At 40.0% G+C, this 23,858-nt stretch overlaps 1 protein-coding gene across 1 annotated transcript in view; it reads right to left on the bottom strand.

Annotated features, from left to right (window-relative positions):
• Window positions 1-23,858, bottom strand: part of trappc9 (trafficking protein particle complex subunit 9) — a 598,494-nt gene that overhangs the window by 313,807 nt on the left and 260,829 nt on the right. Inside the window, exon 21 of the mRNA XM_043689331.1 lies at window positions 19,634-19,724. Within this exon, the coding sequence (XP_043545266.1) occupies window positions 19,634-19,724 (91 nt within the window). The remainder of the gene's footprint in view (window positions 1-19,633; window positions 19,725-23,858) is intronic.

Below are 23,858 nucleotides of genomic sequence, written 5' to 3'. Positions count from 1 at the left end.
GAGGTGGCCATATGGCCCTTAGAGTGCACCTAGACCCAACCTGTCCCCATAACCCAACATGTACCATGGTCAATCCATTTAACCTGCACATATTTGCACATATCTACTTTCCCACATTTCAGCATAACCCCTGATGTATCAACTGATCAGAATTTATCCATCTCAGCCATAAATGTACATGGGGACTCTGACCCCACAGCTCTGTGCCAAGAGGTCCCAAAGACTCAACCCTCAGGAGAATAAATTCTTCTTCATCTGTTTTAAATTAGCACTTTTTCATTCTGAGACTAGGCCCTCTGGTTCTTGACTCTCCCACATGGGGAAACATCTTATTATTTATCCTGTCAAGCCCCTTTAAGAATATTATATGTTTCAATGAGATCACCTCTCATTCTTCTAAACTCCCAATGAGTAGTGTCTCTACTTGTTTAGCCTTTTCTCATTAGGCAATTCCTCCATACCACAGATCATACTTGTGAATCTTCTCCAAATTGCTTCCAATGAAATTAGATCTTTTCTTAAATAATGGGACCAAAACTCATGACAGTATTCCAGATGTGGTTTCACCAGCACCTTGCCCAATAGCAGTAAGAGATCCCTACTCTTATACTCCAACCCCCTTTCAATACGCCAAGATTAGCGTTCCTGATTACCTGCTGCACATGTGTGCTAGTTTTCTTTGTTGTGTACAAGTATCACCAATTCTCTTTCCGTTGCAGGCTTCTCTTAGTTTTTCCTCCATCTCAATCATATTGCTTTTTTGTTCTCCCTTCCAAAATGAACTTCACATTTTCCCACATCATACACCATTTGCCAACTTGCTGCCCACTTATCAATATCTCTGTAAATTGTTTTCTCTCACACAAACTGCATTTCCATTTTTTTTGTCGTCTACAAATTTGGCCACAGATTATTCACTACTTTCCTCCAAGTCATTACAACATATTATAAACAGTACTGATTCCTGTGAAGCTACATTCACTGATTCCTGTGAACTACATTCAACCTGAAAAAGTACCTCTTGTCTCTACTTGCTGCTTCCTGCCCATTAGCCAATTCGCTATCCATACCAATATATGACCACCAACACGGTGGGCTCTTGTCTTAAGAAGTACTTCATTGAATGCCCTCTGGAAATCCAAATACAAAGTATCTACTAGCTCCCTCTACCCACTTTAGTTGAGACTTTCTTGAAAAATGCAAAAAAGTTAAGAATTAATCTGATACCATCTCCCTTTCATGAAGCCATGCCGATTCTGCTTGATTAATCATGATTTTCTGAATGATTTGCTATTACTTCCTTCATAATAAATTCTAATACTTTTCAAACAGAAAATATTAAGTCACTCAGCCTACAGTTACCTGCTTTTTGTCTCCCTCCCTTTTTGAATAAAGGTGTCACATTTGCAGTTTCCCAATCTTTGCATACTTTTCCACAAGCCACAGATTTCTGGAAAATTACAACCAATGCATCTATTAACTTTGTAGCTACATCTTTTGGAATTCTAGGATGCAAGCTATCAAGGCCAGAGGACTTACTTGCCTAAGCTGTCTGGTTTGTATTATCCTATTTTTCTGGTGACGGTGATGGCACTTAACCCCTCCTTGGAGACAGTGAGAACTGCAAATGCTGTAGAGTCAGAGTGGATAAAGAGTGGAGCTGGAAAAAGCACAGCAGAGGAAGCTGCAGAGGAAAAGGGCACTTGTCATATCAGGTTGGAACTTTTCATGAGGACTGGGGGAGGGGAAGGGGGCTGAGAAATAAACAGAGAGGGGTTGGGGCTGGGGGTAGAAAGGTGGGTGGGATGGCGATAGGTGGATGCAGGTAGGAGGTGGCTGTGAATGGTCAGTGGAAAGAGTGGAGCAGATAGCAGTTAGCAGTCAATCCACTTCACCCACGCCTTCCACCATGACCTCATTTTCACCTGGACCATCTGATACCTCTCTCCCCTTCCTGGATCTTTCTGTGTCCATTGCCAGTAACCGACTCAGCACCAACATCTATTACAAACTCACCAACTGCCACAGCTACCTCAATTACACCTCCTCCCACATCCCCTCCTGCAAAAACACAATCTCATACTACCAATTCCTCCACCTCTGCCATATCTGCTCCCAAGATGAGTGATTTCACTCCAGGACACCCCAAATATCCACTGACTTCAAGGACTGCAAATTCCCCCCTCAATCAACAATGCCCTCAACCTCATCTCCTCCATTTCCCGCATCTCTACTCTCAAACAAAACCCAAAGCACAACAAGGGTAGAGTTCCCCCTTGTTCTCACATTCCACCCCATTAATCAGCAAGTCCAATGCATCATCCTCCACCACATCCATCACCTACAATCTGACCCCACTACCAAAATTATATTTCCCTCCCCACCCCAATCCGCTTTTCGTAGGGACCATTCCCTCTGCACTCCCTGGGTCCACACTCCGCACCAACCCTCCTCCACACTTGGAACTTCCTCTGCGACTGCAGGAGGTGCAAAACCTGCCTCCACACCGCCCCCCTACCCCACCCTCACCTCCGTCCAGTGCCCCAAAGAATCATTCCTAGTCTGGCAGAGAGTCACATGCATTTTCTCTAATCTGATTTATTGCATCCACTGCTTCCGATGTGGTCTACTTTACATTGGAAAGACTGAGCGCAAACTCGAGAACCGGTTCAGGGAACATTTATGGTCCATACGAACCAATCAACCCCACCTTCCGGTCACCAGCTGTTTCAACTCCCCCTCCTGCTCCCCCAACAACATGACAATGCTGGGCTTCTTCCACCGTCAACACAAAGCCACATGTAAACTGGAGGAAGAACACCTCATTTTCGCCTTCAGGCACTTACAACCATATAGCCTTAACATATAATTCAGCAGCTTCCAAATCTCCCCATTCCCCACAAATTCCCAGACCCAACCCTCCCTCTCCACCACACCCCCTTAACCTGTCCATCTTCCTTCACACTTATCAGGGTAGCATGGTGGCTTTCAGGGCGGCACAGTGGCTCAGCGGTTAGCACTGCTGCTTCACAGTGCCAGGGTCCCAGGTTCGATTCCAGCCTTGGACGACTGTCTGTGTGGAGTTTGCACATTCTCCCAGTGTCTGCGTGGGTTTCCTCCGGGTACTCCGGTTTCCACCCACATTCCAAAAATGTGCAGGCCAGCTGAATTGGCTATGCTAAATTGCCCATAGTTGTTAGGTGCATTAGTCAGAGGTGGGGGGTGTGGTTTACTCTTCGGAGGGACGGTGCAGACTTGTTGGGCCGAAGGGACTGTTTCCACACTGTCTAGAAACTAATCTCATCTGCTCCAACCTTCCCACTGACCAATCACAGCCTGCATCACAGCTTCCTACCTGCATCCACCTATCACCATCCCCTACCCACCTTCCCCCACCCCATCTCCTCCATTTATTTTTCAGTTCCCTTCCCCTCCCCAGTCCTGATGAAAGGTACTGACTCTCCTCCTCCTCTGATGCTGCTTGACCTACTGTGCTTTTTCCAGCTCCCCCCTTTATCCACACCACTTAATTCCTGCCCCATACTCTGTAATATTAATAGGATATTTGAAGTATCTTTCACTGCAAAGACTGATGCAAAATATCTGTTTAACTCCTCTTTCATTTCCTGCTCCGTATTACCATCTACCCACATGTATTTTCTAAAGTGATTGCTTTTTGGAGCCACGAGGTCATACTTCAGCTGTACAAGACACTGGTAAGGCCACACCTGGAGTATTGCGTGCAGCTATGGTCACCACATTAGAGGAAGGATGTGGAAGCTTTGGAAAGGATTCCGAAGAGATTCACTAGGATGTTGCGTGGTGTGGAAGGAAGGTCTTACAAGGAAAGGCTGAGGGAACGGAGGCTACTTGCGTTGGAGAGAAGGTGGTTAAGAGGTGACTTAATTGAAACATACAAGATAATCAGAGGATTAGATAGGATGGACAGTGAGAGCCTTTTTCCTCGGATGGTGAAGGCTAACACAAGGGGATATAGCTTTAAATTGAGGGGGTGGTAGATTTAGGACAGATATTAGTGGTAGTTTCTTCACTCAGTAGTAGGGGAATGGAATGGCCTGCCTGCAACAGTGGTAGACTCATCGATGTTAAGGGCATTTAAATGGGCATTGGACATACATATGGGTAATAACGGAATGGTGTAGGTTAGATGGGCATCAGATGATTTTCACGTCGGCACATTGACGGCTGAAGGGCCTGTACTGCGTTGTAATGTTCTATGTCCACTTTGACCGGTCTTCCTTTTTATATATTAAAAGAAGTTTTTATTGTCAGTTTTTATAGTTTGCCCTCCTAGCTCATTGCCTATACCACTATCGTCTTTTTACTCCTCTCTTACTAAATTCTGAATTTATCCCAGTTTTTGGGAGTTTGCTCCTTTATATAGTTATTCTTACGACTTAACACGGTCCTTAATTACTTTGCTACAGTACACTGTTTACGAAGGAAAAAATGATTTATGAATCTATTTGGATCTTAATTTGTGCAGTTATGAAGTGTGTGTTCATCACAGACCAATATGGGTGTAATATCTGAAGCCAAGCCTTTCAGTATGATTAGGTGCAATTAGTTTCTCTGACTAATTTTGAAAGAATTAATTCAGCTACTTGAAAACCTAATCAAATCTTCTAACAACAAACCTGAATTTCAACACACACCCCTCTCTATTTTCAGGAGAACTTGCATGATTGACAAAATGGAATACAGTTAATTCAACTTTCTTCTGACTTTTAGATTTCAAGTTTAAGTAGGATGTTGGTCTGCCATAAGCAACCTAAGCTGCATTCTAAGAAAGACACTGAGCCAAAACACACCTGTTTGACAATTGGTGATTGCCCTAAATGCTAATGGAGTTGTCAATCAAAATAAGAATGTTAAGGAAATTTAAAGAAACAGTGAAAATTATTATTTGATCTTATATTTAACTCATTGCTTTTCACAGAGTTAAAAATTAAAGTTACAATAACCTATGTTCTTTTCCCTTCACTTTTCTCTCCTGAGGAATTTAACTGCTTATGGATTTATTATTCCATGGATGCTAGCTAAACTTCAGTAACTCTTCCAAGCTGTCATTATTTAGATTTAACTACTGGCAGGCTATGTGACCACAAACAAGATCACGTTACCACATATTAGCACTCAACCACAAATGTTGATTGGATATGGAGCATGAAGTCAGGTCAATCAGACCTCATTAAGCCTAATGGTATTGATGATGCCAAACCAAAAACTGGCTGAGCTTGGTGAATTCTGTTTTTTTTTTAAAAACTAAAATTTAATCTCTGAAAATATTTACAACTGATTTTATTTTCAAATAACCAAATTGCTCCTTCTTTATTCACTCAAGATGTGCCCATCATTGGCTGGTCTGCTGTTATTGCCCATCCAAATTGCCCCCTCAAGGTAGGGCCACCTTCCTGTACCATAGCAGTCCACGAGGTGCAGATACGTCCAAAGTGATCTGAGGAAGGGGGTTCTGCAATAAACGTACCAGCAACAATGAAGGAACAGTGACATGGATCCAAGTCAAATGGTGATGTTCCCATGCATTTGCTGCTGTTGCTCTTATAGGTGGTAGAAATTATGGGTTTGGGAAGTGCTGTTAAGAAGCCTTGATGAACTGCCACAGTGCACTCTGTGCATGAAAAACACTCCTGCCACTGTGTGACAGATGATGGAAGAAATGAATATTAATGGTGGTGGATAGCGTGCTGTGTAAACAGGCTGCTTTGCCCTGAATTGGGTGCAGTTTCGAGAGTATTGTTGGAGCTGGACTCATTCAGACAAGTGGGCAGGTTTTAAACAGCTCAGGGATGAGTTACTTTCCACAAACTTCCAAGCTTTTGCTCTGCACACACAAGAACCGTATAGAAGGCTGATCAGATTCAGTTTGGGAAATGACAATACAATGGAAAGTCAAAGGGAGATGGGTGGATTTTCTCCTCTTGGAGATAATCGTGACACAAGTGCCAGACATGACTGTTGCATGCTACTTCTAAATGCTAATTTGGGCACAGTGTACGTCTGAAGACTTACAAATGGTGCTGAATTTTGTGCAACTGTCAGGAACATCCCAGCTTCTGACCTGATGGAGAAAGTTGGGTTCCTTGATGCCAATCTTCACCTAATGCTGCCTTGATGTCAAATGTAGTTATTATCACCTAATTGCTGGAGAAAAACCCTTGTCCATGATTCCACCAAGGCAGAAATGAGGTCAGGTGCTGAGTGACTTGGAAGACTCCAAACTGAGATAAGCAAGCAGGTGATTGCCAAGTGTCACTTAATGGAACGTTGACATTTTCTTCCTTCACTTTGTTCATTATCAAAGGTGATAATGATAAGAGCAGTAAATGGCTAAGTTGGAAGTTTTTTTTGTTGACAGGATATACATGGGCAAGTTTTCACATTTTCAGGCATATGCTAGTGCTGTTGCTTTATTGTGTTAGCTTAGCTAGGGTCACAGCTAAGTTCTGGAACACAGTCTTCAGCACTTTTCCAGAAATCATGTTAGGTACCTTCAGCCATTTCTTAATATCGCATAAAGTAAACCAAGCTAGTTTAAAACTGGCATTTGTAATGCTCAAACTTCAAGCGAAAACTAAAATGATCACCCACTTGGCACTTCGGGCTGACAAAGGTTACAAATTTTTTCAGCCTTGCCTTTTGCACTGATTTGCTGGGTTCCCATCATTGAGGGTATACTTGTGACGCTATTTCTCCTGTTGCTGAATTGTTTACAACTATGCATGACTGGCCAAGCCTAGCATAGATCTGTTCTTTGGGTTGTGGGATCCTTCACTCTGTTCTTTGCATACTGCTTCCATTGTTCAGCGTGAAAGGAGATCGGTGTTGTAGATTCACTAGGTTGTCACCACATTTATAGCAACACCACCACATTCAGAGTGTCACTGGCTGGGACAACATTTATTGCTAATCCCATTTGCCCTGAAGGTGGTAATGGTGAGCTACCTTCTTGAATTGCTGCATTTCATTTAGACCATAAGACACAGGAACAAACAGTAGACCACACTCTGGACTTTGGTCTTGTAGATCGTGGACAGTCTTTGCAGAGTCAGGAAGTTACTTACTCACTGCAGGATTCCTACCCTGGAACCTGCTCTCATACCCACAATCTTGCTAATGAGAGAAAGTGTAAATGTCATAGAATTCAGCCTTCAAGATTACAATACAATTGCCAATTCCATGAACATTAACCTATTTTTGTTAATAAAGGAACAAAATAGTGGTTCCAAATTTAAAAATGCACTGAGCTCAGCTATTGAAAATCAAAATGGCAGCACTGAAATTGCTTGGGCAAAATAATGCTAGAAGATCAACCAGTTAACAATAAACTATTAAGTACATTTAGCAAAGAATGGATGCAACAAAAGAAAATATCTGAAAAGGTTTGGCAATTCAGGTTAGAATTACCAAATTAAATATTTTTCATTATAATATAATTAAGAAAACATGCTTGGTGCACAGAGGACTCTAAATGGCATTTCCTGCAATTAAATTCATAATTGACATAGCATGGAATGTAAAAGACCATTTCCATACCATAAAAAGTAGAATTCAGAGTAGATTAGCCTATTATATTGTCTGTGCCATTATTTATTTGTCAGATGTGATATTGGAGATGATCTATGCAATTAGACATGATTCATTTTAAACTGTTGCGACAGAATTTGGATATATTGCTAAAAAGAGCAACTTGCCGCCAAGGTTTTCTGTCTCGTATCTATTACAAATGCTCAAATTTTAAACATCACAGCAAACTATATACCAGTAGAAATGTTTGGAAAGTCAAATCTGATTGGCTGACATTCTGACATGGAGAAAGCAATAGGCTACCCCCACCCCGGCAAAAAAGTGCAAGGCATAAACATATCCAGTTCCAAAGAAAAGTCAGACTGGACATGATATGTTAACTTTGTTTTTCTCTCCACAGATGCTGTCAGACATGCTGAGTCTCTCCAGCACTCTCTTCATTTTATGAATATGTTCCTTTAGATTGCAGAGAACAGGCTCCTGCATGTGAATGTGTGCTTCATTTAGTAAACATAAATGAGGTATGTTATGCACTTGACCAATCATCTGAAATTGGTTATCAGCATAGCTAAAATTGGTACTTTCAGGGTTTGTTCATGTGCTGCCCAATAATAAAGTCACATCTAACATTAGGTGTATCCTATTAAGTTTTGCAAGCACAGCTGGTTCAGTCCAAAGTGGAGACTTTTGTTGGGTATTGCTGTTCCATGCAGGCAAACAGACCCTTCGGTCCAACTAATTCATGCAACCAGACATTCACAACTAATTTAGTCCCATTTGTCAGCATTGGGCCCATATCATTCCAAACCCTTCATATACATATACTCATCCAGATGTCTTTTAAATGTTGGAATTCACCACTTTTTCATGCAGAGGGTGATGTGTGTATGGAAAGAGCTGCCAGAGAAAGTTGCCCCTTCGCAGCATGGTGGCTCAGTGGTTAGCACTGCTGCTTCATAGCGCCCGGGACCCAGGTTCGATTCCAATCTCGGGCAATTATCTGTGTGAAGTTTGCACATTCTCCCCATGTTTCCTCCGGGTGCTCCAGTTTCCTTCCACAATCCAAAGACGTGAGGGTTAGATGAATTGGCCATGTTTAATTGCCCACGGTGTTCAGGGATGTGTAGCTTAGGTGCATTAGTCAGGGGTAAATATAAGATAATAGGAATGGGGTGTGGGTACAATACTGTTCAGAGTCTTGGTGTGGACTTATTGAGAATAAGGGCCTGTTTTTACATTGTAGGGATTCTATGATAAATCTTTCTTCTCTCACCTTAAACCTATGCCATCTTTTTTTGGACTCCCCCACTCCAGGGAAAGGACTTTATCTACTCACCCTATCTATGCCTCCCATGATTTCATAAACCTCCAAAATCACCCTGCAGTCTCTGATGCTCCAGGGAAAATAGCCCCAGTCTATTCAGCATCTCCCTGTAACTCAAATCCTCCAACCCTGGTAACAGCCTTTTAAATATTATCTGCACCTTTCAAGCAGGGAGACCAGAACTCAAATAATGGTCTAACCAAAGTCCTGTACAGCCGCAATATGACTTCCTAACTCCTATACTCAATGCACTGACCAATAAAGGCACCTACTGCAACATTCTTCACTATCTTGTTTAGCTGACTACACTTTCAAGGAACTATGAACCTGAACACCAAGTTCTCTTTGTTCAGCAACACTCCCCAGGATCTTACCATTAAGCATATAAGTCCTGTCCTGATTTGCCTTTCCAACATAAAGCACCTCAGATGCTGTACATCTCTATGGACTCTGATGTGGAGGTGCCAGTGTTGGACTAGGGTGGACAAGGTCAGAAGTCACATGTGAAGCAAAGACATCTTGGTCAAACTTATGCATGAAAATGTTGGTGTATTGGGGTGCAAATGTAGTCACCGCAGCTGTTGTGTGTGCCTGGATGAAGAATTGGTTGTTGAAGGTGAAGACATTGTAGTAAGGATGAACTGGATGAGTTGTAGGATGGCAACCAGAAATTGGCAGTTGGTGTTGAGTACTGAGGCTGTGGTAGCGTGGGAGATGCTGGCATGGGGTGCTAAAACATCAATTGTGACAAGGTAAGTTGTTGGTTTGACTGGTCCGTTGGTCCTGAGTTTCTGTAAGAAATCTGTAGTTTTGTGACAGAGGCTGGGGGTTCCTTGCACACTGGGTTTCAAGATGCCCTTGACATAGCCAGAGATGTTTTCATACAGGGTCCCAATGTCTGATATGATGGGACGTCCAGGTGTGTTGGCTCTCCTATGGGAGAATTACATGGGATGAGTGCGCAGAGGATATTCTGAAGATCTAGATCAAAGGACTTGACCAGTCTGAGTTGACGGGTGTGTTCTTTGGTCAGATTGGCAGGTAGTTGTCGGTAGCATTCCTGGTTGTTCAGCTGTTGGTATGCTTCTTTGTGTTAGTCCTATTCTATATGACAATGGCTCGTCCATCTGCTGGTTTGCAATCACCAGACAGCAATGATCCCTGCCAGTTGGGGACACACTAGTGGTCATATACATTCAGCTTCCGACGTTCGGGTAAGTGAGCTCCAACACAACAATTACTATATTAAAAATGGTGCAATATTCCCTGGGATTGCTAGGTTTTATTATGGTGCTTATTTTTGAAAAAAACATTTTGCTGAATTCAGCATTTCACAATCTTGAAAATTATATCAGCAATATGTACTTATTCCCCAATGCACTACATCATGAAGTGCTAGCTGATAGTTCCACCCATCAGCTAACACTTTTGCTCCTCGTAAAAGGTGAAAAATTCCCTCAGATAGAGGGATAATTGGCTGATGCATCACCTGAGCTAACTGAACAGTGACAATGTTAATCATTCCTAGCACCTGATAGCATAATAATGTTTAATATCCATGATCTGAAACTTTCTCTTCAGATCAGAGAGGTGACAATAGGTTTGCGCTTGGGCCCCAGTCATGCCTCTTTCTTTGTAGGGTGCATGGAACATTCTTTGTTCCCATCCTATTCCGATCCCCACGCACAACTCTTTCTCCGGTATAGCAATGATATCAGTGATGCTTCCCTCTCACATCTGGAATTAAGAAAGTTTAATCAATTTTGTTTCCAATTTCCACCCCACTCTCACCTTCACATGGCCCATTTCTGACTCATCCCTTCCCTTCAAGATTGGTTTCCATTTCTGGGAATAGATTGGCCACCAATATCCAAAACAAACCCACTCACTCCCAAAACTACCTGGACTAGACATCCTCGCACCTTGCTTCCTGTAAAGACCCAGCTGATGATTTCTACTTCTTATTAAAATACTGATTAAATTCAATGATTAAAATGCAACCAACACTTCTGCATTTTACTAACAACAGTATAACAAGAAAATAGTCAAATAAATAGCAGAGCTATTAGAATGTGCCGAAATTAATATTTCTAACGAAAAGTTATACTTGAATTTATGAACATTGCTTTCCCACTGACAGCTGTTGGTGGATCTGATGTTAAATTTCCAGCATTTTCCATTTTTCTGAATTTATTATTAGAAGTGATGAGAAATTATTTAATTAGGTACATGGACTTGACAGAAGATAGCTGAAATGGAAAATCTTTTGTAAATGACCCTTGAAAACCTGTGTAATTTAGTGAAAACTGGGAACTTCAAATCTGTATATAACAAAGAAGGCAGGGCAGTCATCATGAGAGAACCTGTTCTGTGTAAACAGAAATTGAAACACTAACATCAGAAACTCACTTAAAGATCAAGCCAAGTCCAGTATTAAGTGTTTCTAATTATTCCATTTCTTAACAAAAACAATAAAAATAGCAACTTTAAAACTGCACATACATCAATTCCCGAATTGGTTTCAAAGTACAGAAACTGGGATTACCTCTTCAAGCTGTCACAGAAAAAATATTAGATTAATATTTCAGACAAAGCTGAAAACTGACATTGAACTGCATGGCATTGGATAACCTGGCCAAGAGTAGGGTATGCTGCACACCTAGCCAACAGTGTAGCTTCCTTGGATCATAAGCCTGAAATCAGAGAAATGGACACAAATGCAGCTCAGTGTCAAGATACAATTTTTAGTCTGCATCACCTTGCATTGGACCAAGTTTTGCTGTGGAAATAATAGTGAGGCTAACAATCAGTGTTGGTATTATATACAAGTTGGACAACAAAGTTCCAGTGATCATACTTAAGTAGTTAAATGCAGAACACAGATGTCAATATCAGTTGACCTGCTTCTTTGGGAACGTTGTTTCAGCAGCACTTCATGCAAGAACACCAAACAAGGTCTCATGCAAGAACATCCACCTTTCAAAGTGGAGATAAGCATCAAAAAGCTGTTATTTGTCTTTATTTTCTCGAAGAAGGTATATCCAACTTGCGTAATGCTTCTTCAAACTGACATGCAAAACCTTAGGATCTCAACACGTAAATCACAGTTACAAAACTAAATTCCATTCTATTTCAATGTCATAATTCCGTCACATTTGTCAAAGAGCTTACAATGAGATTTTTCAATTATATCAGTTTTGTTGAAAAATCACACTTCATTAAAGCTTTTCACCTTGCACTCATCAGGACAAGTTGTAAGAAATACCAAAGTAAAAGAAAAATAACTTAGTTATGGGAGAACAGTTTGCTGACTGATTGGCAAGTGAATTCAATTGGGTAGACATTGCTGGGAAAAATGCACCAGTTAATGATTTAGTGAGATGACTATCAAGCTTGTTTTAATTTTAAACTAGGTACAGTGACTTGAAGTAGGGACATGACTTACAAAAACCCTGTAAGTTGACAAAATATACGCTGTCACTGGTAGTTCGATATTTAAAGGACAAATTTAAATTTTTTTTCAAAAGCTTCCAACAACTATCTTCGTATGTGCCAGGTATGACTCTAACCAATGGAAAGTGAGCCTCTCATTCCAGTCTTGCTAGAGCTCCTAGATGCCATACTCCAATGAATGCAGCCTTCAGGTTAAGCACCATCAGTCTCACCTCACCACTGGAATTCAGCTATTTTGGTCACATTTGAACAGAGGCTGTAATGAGATCAGGAATTGAATGACTCTGGTGGAACCCAAACTGGGCCCCAGTGAGCAAGTTATTGTTGAGCAAGTGCAGCTTGATACCACGACATATGACACCTTCCATCACTTCACTGATGACTGACAGTAGACTGATGGGTCAGTAAGTGGCTAGGTTAGATTTGTCCTGCTTTTTATGTACAGGATGTACCTGGGTAATTTTCCCTATTGTCACAAAGAAGTTAACGTTGCTACTGTACAGCAATAGTATAGCGGACCAGCAAATTCTGGAGCACAAATCTTCAGTACTATTGATGGAATGTTGTCAGAGACTATAGGCTTTGCAGTATATGCTTCAGCCTTACATTTTGCATTAACATGTTGGGCTCTTCCATCACTGAGAATGGGGATATTTGTAGAACCTCCTCTTCCAGGAATTAATTGTCAATCCCATTCACAACTAAAAGTAGCAGAATTGCAGAGTTTAGATTTGATCTGTTCGTTGTGATATTGTTTAGCTTTGTCTAGCACTTGCTGCTTATGCTGCATGGCATGCAAGTAGTCCTATTTAGTAACTTTACCAGGTTGACATCTAAATTTTTAGGTATATCTGGTGCTGCTCCTGACATGCCCTCGTGCACACACCATTGAACCAGGGTTGATCCCCTGGCTGACATAATGTGTGTGTGTGTGTGGGGGGGGCGGTGGGGTGACCAGGCCATGAGGTTGCAGATTGTGTTCAGGAACAATTTTGCCCCTGTCAAAAGCCCACAGTGCATCATGGATACCCAGTAGATTTGCTAGCTCTGTTCAAAGTCTGTCCTGTTTAACATGGTTATAGTGCTATACAACATGATAGAGTCATAGAGTCATAGAAATGTACAGCATGGAAACAGACCCTTCGGTCCAATCCGTCCATGCCGACCAGATATCCCAACCCAATCTAGTCCCAATTCAAAACGGGGGGGATCTCAAGTTTCGAGAAGCAGTGATGTCATTAAGCAGAAAAAAGGAGATGGGTACTCACTTAGAAGTAGTATAATATAGGAAACCAGCAGATAACATGCCCCAATGGTCTTTTGCATATAAATTTTAGAGTGTGGCATGTACATATTAGAAGTCTTAATATCATAAAAGAAGTTTTTTGCAATAAACTATGGAATAATCATAGTGGAAAGAAGTAACAAAACACAAATATAAGAATAAGTTTCCAGGGCCAGAAAGTTTGCTGAGTAGTAATCATGATCTCCTGCTGATAGCAAACCCATATAAACTTTAAGAGGCAGGTGCAGAAATAGGCTATTCGAATCTGCTCTGCTGTTTAATGATATCACGGCTGACCTGATAATTGTTATCTCCACCTTCCAGTCTTATCCCTACAATCCTTGATTCCCTCTGTGATTAAAAATTTTTCTCAGCGTTGAATAAGCTTGATGAGCCAGCCGCTGCAGTAAAGAATTCTACAGATTCACTACTCCCAGAGAAAGAACTCCCCATCTCAGTCTTAAATAGACAACCCCTTATTCTGAGATTACATCCTCTGCTCTAAATCTTTCCCACAGGAGGAAACAAACTCTCTGCATCTCACTCTGATAAGCCCCCAAGAAAATCCTTTATGCTTCAGTAAGGTCCCCACTCATTCTTAGAAACTCCAATGAGAACAGGCCCCACTTACTCAGCCTGCCCTCTTATGAAAATCCCTCTAAACCTGGGATCAACCTTTATCTGAACTGCCGACAGTGCCAGTATACCTTCTCTTAACTAAGAGGACCAGTACTGCAGCTACGGCTGATGAGTGCCTTATATATTTTTAGCAAGACATCTCTCTATGTGAAAGCATCATTCTATTTGAAACAAAGAAACATGGAAAATAGGAGATCATTCAGCCCTTTGAGCCTGCTGCACCATTCATTATGATTACCCAACACAATAGCCTACGTCCGATTTCCCCCCACTTATCCTTTGGTACATTTAGCCCTCAGTGCTACATCAACTCCTTTTCAAAATCATTCAGTGTTTTAACCCTGACTGTTTTCTGTCGTAGCAAATTCCACTCACCACTCACTGAATGAAGAAATTTCTCATCTTGGTCCTAAATTGTTTACACCATTTCCTTATAGACTTTGACCCCAGGTTTTGGACTTGCCCACTATCAAGAACATCTTTTCTGCATTTACCCTGTCTAGTATTGTTAGGATTTTATAGGTTTCTATAAGATCCCCCCTCTCATTCTTCTCAACTCCAGCTAATATAATCCTAAACAATTCAACTCTTCTCAGATGACATTCCTGCTATCACAGGTTTCAATCTGGTAAACAGGCACTGGTGAGGCCATAGCTGAAGTTTTGAATGCAGTTTTGGTCACCCTGTCTGAGGAAGGATGCATTTATTATAGAGGGGATACAGTTAAGTTTTACCAAATTGATTGGATGAGTTGGGGATGGGATGCTCTTTGGAGAGTTGGTGTGGACTCGATGGGTTGCTTCTACACTGTAGGGATTCTAATGATTCTATGAATGTTTGATGCACTCCCTCTATAACAAGAGCAAACCTCCTCAGATCAGGAGACCAAAATGGTACACAATATTTCAGGTATCATCTCATCAAGGGCCTGTATATGTACAGCAAGACATCCTGTACTCAAATCCTCTTGCTATGAAAGGCTAACATAGAATTTGCCTTCTTGACTGCCTGCTGCACCTGCGTACTTCTTCAGTGACTGGTGTACAAGGAAACCAGAGCATTGTTACAATTCCCTTCTAAAGTCATAGACATTCATATAATAACCTACCTTTTTGCTTTTACTGCCAAAATAGATAACCTTACATTTATCCGCATTTACCATGTCGACCATAAATTTGCCCACTCACTCAGCTTGTTAAAACCACAATGAAACATCTCTGCATCCTTCTCACAACTCACCCAGCTAGCTTTAGGTCATCTGCAAATTTGGATATGTTACAAATAATCCCTTCATCTGAATCATTAATAGATATTGTGAATAGCTAGGATTCAAGTAATGATCACTGCCTGCCATTTGGAAAAAGACCCATTTATTCTCAGCTATTTTGCATGGCATACTGTTTTGAACAGTGACAGGAGGGAGCAAAGTGGGAAGTTTTCATTTGTTTCTACACATTTGTCTCTTTGGGGATTTCAACTGCACAATTTGTGGAGGAACACAATCAATGAAAACAACCTCAATGTCAGTGTTAAACTATACGCGCATGGATGCAAGATAGTGCTCTCATTTTCACAAAGTAACAGTGAATGTTGCCAGTGCTGCTACCATTACAAATCACAAATTCCAAGCCAACATATGCTAAGTATCACAAGTTCACAACTCCAAACAAAAGGCAACCTTGTCTTATATTTTGTAAAAACCAATCTTCAAGCATGTGTCTAGCCTAGCTTTGGATGTGTGGATTGGAAATATATCTTTTAACTCAACATTCTTTACTTCTTTATGAATTTATATTTCAATTAAATCTATTTTTCTCACTGTCCTTTGTCTGCATTTTTCTATTTTCAACAGGAAAGTGGGACTTTGTTAGCACAAGGACTATATGGTATCCACTCTTACTGATATTGTCATGGACACATGCATCTGCAACCAGCAGATTGGTAAGATATGCCCAAGTATGGTTTTCCCTCAATGGTTCCCACACCTGTCGCAAACCCAGTCTAGAAGCCATGTCCTTTAACAAGTGACCAGCTCGACCAGTAATGCTGCTGCTGAGCCATTCTTGGTGATGAACAATGAAATAATTTTTTAAAAATCAAACTGCTTCTCTAAATGTTTGATACATTTTTGACATTTTAGAGGCCAGGAGGCCTCCTGCTATGCAATCTTGTCTCCATTGACCTTTTGTTAATTGATGCTGGAAAGTATTTAATATAATGAATGGCCCTTTTTTGGAACACATAATTTGCGTTGTATAGAAATTTCAATATTATTGTGGTGACACGATATATATATAAAATATATATAGAAACATGACATGATATCCTTAATTTTGGAGACAGACGAGTTGAGATTGTTAGAATCATAGAATGATACAGTGCTGAAGAGGCCTTTCATCCCCATCAAGTCTGTGCTGTCAGAAACTTTGTTTTGCACCAGACAAAATGTGGCAAAAAGTAGAACGAGAGCAAACCTGTTGCACATCTGTAAGATGTACATTACAAATATTGATCCCCAACCTAACCATTATCATTTTCACTGAAAACAACCAATGCTGGAGATCACAGTGGGTCAGACAGCATCCGTAGAGGGGGCAAGCTAACAGTTAGAGCCTGGATGACACTTCAGTGTTGGGTTTGCTCCTCCACTTAGGAGCACAGTGCAGGACTATAGTTCGAAATCACAAATGTTTGAAATACTATCATTTTTATTTCATTGCTGCTTCATTTACTTCATAAATTTTGATTTAAACCCAAGTGTGACTGCATTTTGATTAAGTCATGATTAATTATTTATCTGAATCAACAGTGCTTTCTAGCCCTAGTTTTTGGCTGTTTCTAAGGATGCTCAACTACGTTTTGACTGAATACTGTTTTTCACCTAGGTGTTAATGCTCAAATTGCTTTTTCATTGTTCTGAAAGAGAAATTGTCTTTACTGTTTTGACCTCAATATCAAAGCGTACACTAGGACAATGAGAAGTCATGCACAGGGTTAGATTGACACACAAGTACCCATTTGAGAATCATCAAGAATGGGTTAACCAACTTAGTTTTGCAAATCGCCTAGAGATAAGATTTGTACATTGTTCAGACCTTTTGTTTTGAGCAAACTCTAGATGGTTCAAACAGCTGGAATAGGACCAGCAAATTTGGCTGAAAGATACAGCTTTTTCAGAAATCACTGCTGCAATCAAGCAATCCTTAGAACACTAAGATAAGAAGAATTGCTGGCATTAGTAACTGGAAATCTACCTTTGTGTGAGCTATTCAGAGGCTTGTGTATGTGTGAAAAGTAATTTCATTATTTTAGAAAATTGATTAATTTTGAGTTACTTTCCCATGTTAGATCAGTGGCAGACCATTTTAGAGTTAAGGTCTGTGCTATAATAAATACATTCTTTTTGACATTTACATACAAAAATGATTACTTTCATTTCAATAAAGTTAGTTTCTTCTTTCTTCTCATTCCTTTTTATATATTAGTTATCATGGATTATCATTTACAATTGTTTTCCTATTGTTGTCTTATAATATGCAATAACTTGTTTTAATATATTCCTGGATATAGTCACTCATTCATGCTACATTCCAAGTACAGCTCCAAAGCGAAGTAAAATTCTGCAGTGACATTCACACATCAGAAGTTCTTCCCAGTTCACACCTACTGCCTGAATATAATTGAACACCCAATCAACACACATTGACAATTATTTATCGACTCAAGCATAGATGCATAGAATATTCAATGCTTAGACTTCAACAACTATATTACCTAACTGCACTGGATTTTCTTGTTCAGAATTTTCAAACAGAAATTTCTTCAATTCTGCATGATGTCCAAGTGCTTACTTTACACAAAATCAAATATCCAAAAGGTATGAATGAATCATTGTAACAATTTGACAACTTGTTAAAAATGGTACGGTTTCGCCCAAAGGTTTATTATCTTCTGATGATTCAGCTGAGCCATTCTCTTGGCAGATTTGGTCAGTGGTGGCTTGCTCTTGCCTTCCATTCTGAGAGGCCATTCTTAAGCATATCTCAATTGTAATGGGAATTAAGCTTGCACCATAGATACTATTTTGAACTAAACACTAGCTATCTAGCCAAGTGAATTAACCAGGCCCCTTACAGAATAGAAGACCTTGACAAGTGACTTCAAAATAAATCCAGATTAGCTGTGTTGATCTCTGTAAATCATGCCCTAAAAACACTTAAGTTGCCCTTTCAATAACTAATCTTTAATAAAATATTTGTGTATTTAAAGATTATAAACTGTTAAAAGTACCATTAACTGTATTCAAATAAATATAGTAAATATTCTAATAATAATGTTTCAAAAATCACAAATCCCAACATAGTTACTTCAACTAATAGACAGATTTTGCTGTCACCTCTCTTGCATTGTTCTGATTGGATTATGTGTTTCTCAAAATCCTTGCCTTGTGTTTCCTCTAGATTCAAAACACACCCATGCTTTTCTTCATCGAATGACTGAAATGTTTGAAAACAATCACACTCTTCAATTAGTCGCCCTACCATTGCATAATAGTAGAAGATGAGAAGTTTTAAAACATTTCTTTATCAAGAGACATATTTCACTATGAGCAATCTTCAAATAAATATCATAATACATCAACATGATTATCCTTATGTTTATCTATATCATAAATAATTTGCACATCAGTAACTAAGCTGTCACTTAACAATACTCTTGGACTAACTATCAAGATAATCAATCAACTTGGAACACAATCAACAATAACTTTTAGTTTTACTTGGAACAAATTGCCAAGTTATGAGCTTAAAATGAATTATTTTTATTATAAACTGAACTTTACAACTTACAAGACCAAAAATGATAGCGAAATCTTAATTCCAACACAACTAATAACATTTCAATTAACCAGGCTTATGCATTACATGGTATTACTTTCACTTCATCTAAATGCCTCTAGTTTCCCTGTTTGAAAGAAAAAAATCTTCAAACATTTTGATTCTTGTGCTGCATTGCAAGCAATAAAGTGGGCTTACGCTGGATGATAAATCTGTGTGCTCATTTTTTTCCCCAAAGGTAAGAAAAGAATGACTCTGAATTAGAGGTATATTTGAATTAACCAATAAATATGCTACAGCTACTTTATGAGAAACCAGACATCAATTTCAAAGATATATTTTACATCACCAATATAGTTCAAACTCCAACAAATAATATTAGTTGGAAAACACCTCCAACAGAAATTAAGATGCAAAACAAGTAATAAAACCATAACTGATTCTGATTCTAATACATTACCGAGATTTCTCAAAAAGATTCATTGCTCACCTCAGTATCCCAAAACTGCCATTTTTAGTACTCACCCCATTGCAGAGGAGCGAGCTGTAAATGTTCCTGCACCAATTGATTGAGAACTCCTTCCACACTGGCTTCTCCTTCACGATTAAGAGATGGGTACAAAAAGTTAAAGAAATGCAAGTTTCTGCAATCAGTGGCTTTAGAAATAAAATGTTAGTTTTTTTTTTAATATTATATTGTAGCATTTCCTAGTTTGACTGAGTTGCCTTGGGACTGCATTATTGTATTTTGTCCAATTCCTTTTAAATAAGTCTAAAAGAATCATGATGCAATCAACTTAAATTCATTAGTTACAAAATATACATTTCGATCTAAGTCTGTGACAGACATAGTAGCATGTTGAAGTATGAATAAAAAGCCCATCATAATCATAGAACCTAGTTTTGCAGGTAATTTTAATTTTAAATAATATGCAAAGAATCATACATGTATCACGGTACTAGACATTCAAAGGAAACCCAACACAAACAATCATGGATGTCCTCTGTCAATGGCAAAGCTATAGTCCAACTTGCTGAAGAGTAAAGGGGAAGAAATAAGCTTGGAATGCTCCAAACAATTTTGTTCTGCATTGAGACCATGGCTAAATAAAGTTAAACATTTTTAAAATGATCAGCTCTCTCGAATGTGAATCAATTTGGTTTTATTTGTTGATTTATTGAAGTGAAGCTGATTGAGAAGAGAAAGATTTCTGCTGAGAGATTCATGCTGTCATCTTCTAATAACTGCATGTTTGCAGATGGGATGTAACCCCAAAGATGCATGTTGGGATGACTGTGTGTTGAGGTACCAACCACTGTTGGCTGGGGGATAAGGGCTGCCATCAATCCTGCCATCTACTTTTTCAAGTAAGCCAACTGACCAAATTAAACCAAAGTTAAAATAAAACAAAGAACTGCAGATGAAATCTGAAACAAAAACAGAAATTGCGAGAAAAGCTCAGCTGGTCTGGCACTACATAGATAAAGCAAAGTTAACTTTTTGAGTCCAGTGATCCTTCTTCAGAACGAGTTCACTTCTTAACTTGTTTTTCCAAGTTTTCCCTTGCACACACTGTACTTTTCTACAGTTTCTCGGTTTTAAGCCCTCAGTATCTGTTCTTGTACATGTCAGAATTCCATGAGGTAATGCTGCTTTATAGACTGAGATTGGACTCGGGTACGTGCGCCTCTATGGATCAAGGTTCTGAGGACTGACAGCACTGCCAACTGATGGAGACCAATATGAGGCACAACACAAAGTTCACAAGCCACTTACCACTGCTTTTCACAGCATGGATCCTGCACTGTGCAGGCTGACCAGTTAGTGACAAATGTCTGGAGAGATCGGAATCGTGCCCCCCAAGCTGATTATCCGTCCAGCTATCCAAGGACTGAGGTGGTTACTGAAGATGGTAAGGGTACCACCTGTCAAAGGGATCACCAACATCTGCATCCTTGGCCATCAGGCCTTTTAGAGCACCTGTGAAGCAGGACACAATGGTAGAAGCTGCCCATGCAATGACGTAGATGCAGCTGCTCTTTGAGATGCACATGTCCACATGGAGGTCAGTCATCAAGTACATCTAAGCAACAGGAAAAAGTCAATGAGCTGGCTACCTTCATCTTCATTAAACCACACAAGAATTGGCATAGAACAGATTTCTGGGTACTCACCCTCAAGCAGGCATATCTAATGAGGCATACAAGGCTGCATGTTGCATGAACATTGAAGGAGTGTTTGCCCACGGTACTTAGCAACTTTTCAGAATGGATAAGAGTCCTAGAGCTGTAAAAGTGGCCAAGCATTGAGGCTTCATGTCAGGCAGACCATTGAGTAGATCACTGGAATTTCTTCTCAATGTAACTGTGCATTTATTTTCTTTATGAGCATCATTTAAATATTGATATATGAATCCACATATTTCAGTCTCCTTTTATTTACAGCAGGATAAGTAAAAGGTAATGAAGTGACTAAGGTGAGCAAGTATCGACCAACAGTGACAGAGAAACTTCTAAGCAGACATACATTCTTTATTGGCAGTCAGAAGTTTATATGTTCCAGGATATGATTTCAATTGAAGAGTCATCACAGACAATACTGAGGGTTCATCTCATGCCAGACAGACTCACTGAAATGAGCCAAAATTAAATAATCCCTTACGTTCATTAGAATATTAAGCCTTGGAGAACAAGACTGCACCTTCCCCCTCAGCCTATTTTCATTCTCCTGCTCGACCCTTCCTTTGATGAGCTGTCTCCTTCCAAGTCTTTAACCTTTTCAAGGGTCACACCACTCTGAAGGGTGATATTAAGGAGAGCACAGAGACCACAAAAGGGAGAAAAGTATCAGAAATCTATTTCAGGGTGTAATTTGATTGGACTAATCAACCAGAACCACTTATTCACAAGTCTGACAGCCTGAATGATTTTTTGCCTTTGTGCCTCTGTCATGGGCTCCTGTAGAGGGCGATTAGGTATCAGTTCAAGATGTCTTGCCTAGCCCCTAAAATGCATTCATGGAATCTCAGGGTGGGATAAAAAGCTAAGGTGGACTGATGAAGTCAGAGTAGCTGGCAGAGAAGTGATTGACACAAGCAGAAAACTCTTCTTCTGATTGCAGATGAACTCAAAATCGAATGAATACTCATCCTATTCATTCGATAAAACTAACTGGCCAGTCTTTGGGTACATTGAAGGCCACATTGGTGCAATTGATGACACCCTCTATCCTTGAAATTCAAAGGTGGAAGCAAAAATGTCTGTCTTCTATGTCAGGTTATAGTCCAACAGGTTTATTTGGAATTCCTACTTTGGAAATAGAACCAGTCTAACTCAAGATTGGAATACATACAAACTCTAACCTCACATCGTTAATGCATGGTCTCAGCTGAGATGTCACTTTTTTTCAAAAATAAAACCTTAAGTTAGCTCGGGAATGTGAATTGAAAGAATTGAAACCTGCAACTCAGTTTAAAAGATAAAAGACTTAACAGCAATCTAGGTTTGTTCAATATATCGCATCAGTTGTATGACACTATGATCTTTTGCTCTAAATTCTGTATCCTATGATCCTGCTCCACCTGACGAAGAAACAATGTTCCAAAAGCTTGTACTTCCAAATAAAACTGTTAGACTATAATCTAGGGTTGTGATTTTTAAACTTTGTTCACCCCAGTCCAACACCTGCACTTCCACATATGTCTTGTGTCTCTAAAGCTACATCTTTTGGAAACTGAAGTACTGACCACATCGCTCCAAATAGGGAATCAGTGACCTGAGAGGTGCAGTGGTTTGTCAGTGTTTGAGACACCAGCCAGGTCTGCAGCTGATCTTTGAATGGAGCCCAAATCAAAGAAATCTAATGCCAGTAATTTAGAGCCCACTGGCACACTAAGAAGAACAGTGATGTGAAGTCTTTGGAGGAGAGGGATCAGACTTGAGAGACCATCTACCTGGATAGTCACAATCTGCAGCAGTGATTCTTATTTCAAGGTATATCTACAGCTACAGAGCCTCTGCTTAAGGTATCATTTCTGAATGTTTCTTTCTTCTAACCCTCTTCTGGTCTCCTGATGTCCAGAGCTCTGGTCTACTTAGGGAAGGTGTTGCCCCTTGTCACCACTGGAACTAAAATTTGTTATTTGGGTATTCCAATGCCAGCTTGACCTTTCCTTGAACTTCAGTGGCTCAAAATTATATTTAGCTATCTTAAACCTCCTCACGTCAGGAAGGGGTGAGCTCGCACTGCCTTTGAACCCTCCATTATGTTGACTACACAGTATCTGTGCCCAAATCCTAGACCCATCTACACTATTTACCCTTACATGGAGCCTTCCTAATTCCCTGGGGTGGCTATAACCGGTTCCCTATTGTATATCCTAAAAACAGCATTCTTTTATTTCCCAATATTTTTTGATTATGGGCTTAAATAGGAAAACGGTTTTCAAACCAAGCACTGCTGAAGGGAATACTGTACTTTTGTTTTTAAAAAGCAGGGTACCGACATTCACTTTAAGTACTGTTTACACTGTTCAAGTAGAGAGAGGGTGGTTACTGTAGATGAACTGGAGAACTAGGTGTCAATAAAATGAGACTCAGCCAGCAACAAATAGCAGAATGAATTGTAGATTGATAACCAACTGTTGACGACAAAGTCCTTTTACTTACTGAACTTGCTGAATACCTTGGGCATATGAACAAGACAGCCGGAGGCCTTCGAACCTCCAAAAGGAGGGGGTGAAGAGGAGAG

Source organism: Chiloscyllium plagiosum, chromosome 4, assembly GCF_004010195.1.
Source record: "Chiloscyllium plagiosum isolate BGI_BamShark_2017 chromosome 4, ASM401019v2, whole genome shotgun sequence".
NCBI classification, from domain to species: domain Eukaryota; kingdom Metazoa; phylum Chordata; class Chondrichthyes; order Orectolobiformes; family Hemiscylliidae; genus Chiloscyllium; species Chiloscyllium plagiosum.
Note: the sequence above shows the minus strand (reverse complement) of the source record. Positions and strands in the feature narration are given on the sequence as shown.